At 39.1% G+C, this 4,693-nt stretch overlaps 1 protein-coding gene across 2 annotated transcripts in view; it reads right to left on the bottom strand.

The window, feature by feature from the left end:
* LOC117952508 (C-X-C chemokine receptor type 2-like) overlaps positions 1–4,693 on the bottom strand; it is an 11,681-nt gene that overhangs the window by 6,961 nt on the left and 27 nt on the right. Inside the window, exons 1-2 of one of the 2 annotated variants that reach the window (XM_034884869.1) lie at positions 4,612–4,693; positions 1,499–3,397 (exon numbers count right to left, since the gene is read on the bottom strand). The exon at positions 4,612–4,693 is cut by the window's right edge and continues 27 nt beyond it. In XM_034884869.1, coding sequence (XP_034740760.1) covers positions 2,349–3,397; positions 4,612–4,618 — 1,056 coding nt within the window. In that variant the 5' untranslated portion in view covers positions 4,619–4,693 and the 3' untranslated portion in view covers positions 1,499–2,348. Of the gene's footprint in view, positions 1–1,498; positions 3,425–4,611 lie in introns of both variants that reach the window. The other variant, XM_034884868.1, reaches the window with a different exon arrangement.

The raw sequence follows: 4,693 nt of genomic DNA, 5'->3' as shown, positions 1-4,693 counted from the left end.
ACAGTATTTTAAAACATAATATAAGTCACACTGGACTATAGTTGCATGTATTTCATAATTTCCAAGACCAAGATCAGACATTTAGCACACAGAACAGGCTAAATGTGGTAGGTGTCTGCTATGTTAACGCTAACACATCACCAGTTATTCAACTATACGCAAGCACACAGAACGGCAGGCTGAATACGGCAGGTGTTAACGTCTGAGATGCCAGTCAGTGCCAAGGACTCGCAGGTGGTTGGCTGAACAGGCAGGCAGGTGAGTGGAAGCAGACGGGCCACGCTCGTCCTCTCCCACGGCCGAGACAGAAGACAGAACAATCACTGGGGGACACCCAGAGGGGAGAGCCAAAGCAGACCCACTTTTAGTCCAAATCTGCCTGTCTCTATGGGAATGTAACATAGGGGTGTCTAAACTTATACTCCCTGTATTTTAAGGAAGAAAAGTTATTTATTTACAATACATTGTTCATTCACAAAGAAAATTGGTGTCCTTGAAGGTTGGATTTTTCCTCTTTTTTTTTTTTTAAATGACAGGGTTAAGATACATTTCTAAAATGTTTTTTTATTTAGTTCCTCTTCTCAGTCAATTTTAGCCTGGGTTCCTAAACATATGAGCAGCACTGTATGTTTAAACACTAATAGTAATAATAATTAGATCAAATATACTGTACATTCTTAGTAGTATTAGTAGTGGTAGCAGTAGGTTTGTAGTATATGTTGTAGTTGGTAGAAAAGAATGATAGTATTAGTATGTCACATAATATAATATTTTTATTTAACTATTTTTCTTTAGTAAATTCTTTCTACCAGAAAATAGTCTACATAAAACTATATAAACTATAACACAGTCTATGCATTAGACATAGTAATTAAAGGAGGCACATTTTTTAAAAGATAAACAACTGTTGAATTTCTGGTGTGCATTCTTCTAGTTTGTAGAAAATCCAAATAAAGTGTCGCTGGTACTTCAAGGTGGTTTTATTATTTCATCTTGCAAGATGTCTACAAAGAGCTGGAGCGCCTTATAAGAGCACCCAGGTCTGATCTTTGTTCCACTGAGTCCACTGTGTTGTAACATACTATACCACAGCAAGATCATTCATTAGGTTGAACTAATTTGACAATGTTTCGTGAGATGCATTGAACCTCAATCAACGTTGGGAAGACTAACCTGGAATGTGGCAAAGAGAAAAACATTTTTCTTCTTCTGCTTTTTTATAAAATGTGGTGCCTGTCAGCTGCACTTCCCTGAGATCACTCTGTAACAAACAGTACTTCTCAAAGGGTTTTTTTCTGTACAGAGGTGGAACAAGCTGTGGCTGTACACATGAAAACATTAATAGTTTTATCTTCTATCTGCTGTTTATGTCAAACTTCAAAGCTTTTGAGACATGGGCGGTGACTCGATGGTGTTATGTAAATCAGAACCAGATAGCAGCGTACATGTCTATAAAACTTTAATGATGATATACAACTATCGATTACAAATTGTCAACCTGCAGTCTTTAGCTAAATATACATCCAACTTTAAACAGACTTAATTACAAAAATGTAAATACATTACTATAAAAAAGCATAAGAAGTCAATAAGTATTGCACAAGATGGCTTTGTTTCTGCTTTGAGACATTGAGCTGGAAGTAAAATGATCTTTAAAACACATTGCTATGAATATGGAAATTTGAATAAAATAAAATCTATTTATAAATTCACATTAATATGCTATACTTGTAAAAGAAAAATGTCCGGTCAGATGTTTCACTGTTTAATGCTGAAGTGTCTTAACTCAAGGTCCAATTCTACCTCTTCTCCAGAGCTTTCAGCTGCATCTCGAGGTGTTCATCAGTGGATGTTTGTCTTGAAGTTGTGAAAGAGTACTATTGTTTTGAAATGTTGTCTCACATTGAAACATGTTTGCCACAGTTTCCTCAAAACTAGACATGACTGAGGTAAGAGAGGGGATTTTTCTTGAAACAACATAGCCTGGACAGGGTTGAAACCACCTTTATCGTCATGTACACAAAAACTGCAGAAAAGCAGTGGTTGGCAATCAAAAGTTTCAAACTTTGGCTCTCGCCAGCAATGCTCATTTAAATATGTATAAAAAATAAAAACATGCAAGTAAAAATAGGTATCTAAGACATGAAATAGTAAACCAAGTTAAATAGAATGAGAAAAGTATGAAAAAAGATTCACACATTTAGGTAAACCGTAGGCAAATTTCATTTTTTTTTGTTTTCCACCAAATAGGAGTGGCAAAAAAATGCAGTATCAAAACTAGTCCTACGGTACATATACGCTGATGTGGTTCATTTATGGGAATAGTTCAAAGTGTCTCTTGGGTGTTGTCACATGAATGTGGATGTGATTTCTGATGACAGTGAAGACCTGCTGCTTCTCGTCACAGATGGCCTCTCCAGGACGCCGATCTTCCTCATGATCTGAAACAGATTCTTCCTGAACTTCTCTCCCACAAAAGCATAGAGCACTGGGTTGACGCAGCTGTGGAGCAGCCCCAGGCTCTGGGTGGCCAACATGGCCTGATCCACTGCCATCCTCGCTGGGCACCGGTACGGCACTATCTTGGACCTGAAGAAAGTGTCTGCCATCACTGCGATGTGGTACGGTGTCCAACAAAGCAGGAAGGCAATGACCACGAACACGATCACTCTCATGGCTCGCTGCCGCTGAAATCCCCCGCGGATGTGGAGGAGGCGCTTGATGGTGACTCCATAACAGGGCAGCATGATGGCCAAGGGGATAAAAAAACCCAAAGTGTGGCGAAGAATTCTGGTGGCCAGCCGCCACATGCCAGCACTGCTGGGATCGTATTGTTCAGAACACACTATCATACCGGAGCTTTGGGATTTAAAAGAAGAATTTAAAAGCCCCGGCAGAGACAGGAGAGCACCGACAGTCCAGACTGCAGCACAAACTGCCCAGCTGACTCGCTTTCTGTTAGCCTTGCGGGCCTCCATAGCTCTCACGATCACCATGTAACGGTCCATACTAATGCAAGTTAGGAAGAGGATACTAGAGTAGAAGCTTAGCTCCTGGAGGATGGTGATGATTTTGCACAGGGCTTCTCCAAACACCCAACCCTTGGTAACAGCGGTGGCCCAGAATGGGAGCGTAATGGCCAGCAGGATGTCGGCAATGGCCAGGTGGAGGAGGTACAGGTCAGATGGAGACAGCGACTGCTTGGTCAGGCCAATCACCAGCCCCACTACCAGATTCCCAGGAATGGCCAGCAGGAAGATGACGACGTAAAACACGCTGACAAAAACGGACACTACATCTGGGATGTGGAATGGGTTGCAGGGCTGCGTCTCGGGGTTGAAGTTGAACTCGGTGTCATTATAAGTATAGTTGAGTAAATCATAAATAGGGCCAAAGTCTAGAATAAAAGAAGACGTGTTTGGATCTGAGGACAGCAAAAGATATGACATTTTAGTCCTACAAATTGCATGGTATTATAACAAATCTGTCTTATGAAATTCCATGCTTTTTGGTCCAAACGTCATACCCAATTTCAGCGTGGAACAGCTCCCTTATAGTTTGACCCCCTGGGGTGTGCCTGATATCACGGGAAGGTAACACTCTCAAGTTTCAGGCTGATTCTAGTCCTTACTGACAAAGAGTTGCTGTTTTTTTCGTCCAAATTATCCATTTGTTAACTGACTAAACTTGACTGCTGTAAACACATCTAGGTGTGAGACATCACGAGACCAGAGCCACGTGTCTCAGCTTACTACTGAAAAAGTCAAAACGCCCAAAAATGGATTTTATATGAATTTTTTTCTACAGGTATGTCTGTCTGTTTTTCATGAGCCTAATACCTTTTAACCCTCATGTTGTCCTCATGTTTTCCTATATCAATGTTCTTTTTAAGTACCCAAAATAACATAATTGATTCCACACAACGCTCTTTGGCAAGTAGAAATCTCTACTTTCATTAATTTTCATATTGTCATATTCAATTTTATAGCATTTGAAAAAAATTGAAGATAGTATTCAAATGGTATTGATTAAAAGTTGACATATTCCAGTCTGTGAATAACCATTAACATACTTTCCTCTAATTGTAGTCTAAATAATTCCTAATTTCTATTTTTTAAACTCAAACATTAGGTATAATTTCCTATAAATGAGGATGAATTCCAAAAAACAAGTAAAAACTAAAGCTAATAAGTTGGTGTTACACAGTTTTGAAAACGTCAAAAAAAGTGACAAAAACTGAAAAAAGCATTGAAAAAAAAAAAAGTGTGCAAAATTTAAAAACATCGATAAGAAGCCTCAACAAAAGTGTTGATTTTCAATTTTGACAGGAAGACGACACAAGGCTTAACAGGTGAAACTGGCTACATTCAGCATGCTAAAAATACACTATACATTAAAGCATTGTTATTGTTTTAAAAACTAGTGACGCAGCCCACATCTCTACATCTCACACAGAATTTTCATCTGAATATTAAACTGTAAATGTCCCTTTGCCAAATTGCCCATTACTTCTTTCAGTGAGGTATTAAAACTGTCTGTTTGCTATTAACACATGTATTTATTTAATATCAGTCAGTATAAGTAAATTATTCTAGGGATGGAAATACTCACCAGTCATTGTGGCGTCTTCTTGGTGGGAGGCACAGAGCAGGCTATGTCACAAAGAGCCGGGGAGCCAACACTGTATCTCTCT

The sequence above is a fragment of the Etheostoma cragini genome, chromosome 11 (assembly GCF_013103735.1).
Source record: "Etheostoma cragini isolate CJK2018 chromosome 11, CSU_Ecrag_1.0, whole genome shotgun sequence".
Taxonomy (NCBI): domain Eukaryota; kingdom Metazoa; phylum Chordata; class Actinopteri; order Perciformes; family Percidae; genus Etheostoma; species Etheostoma cragini.
This window is presented reverse-complemented; position numbering and strand designations above follow the sequence as displayed.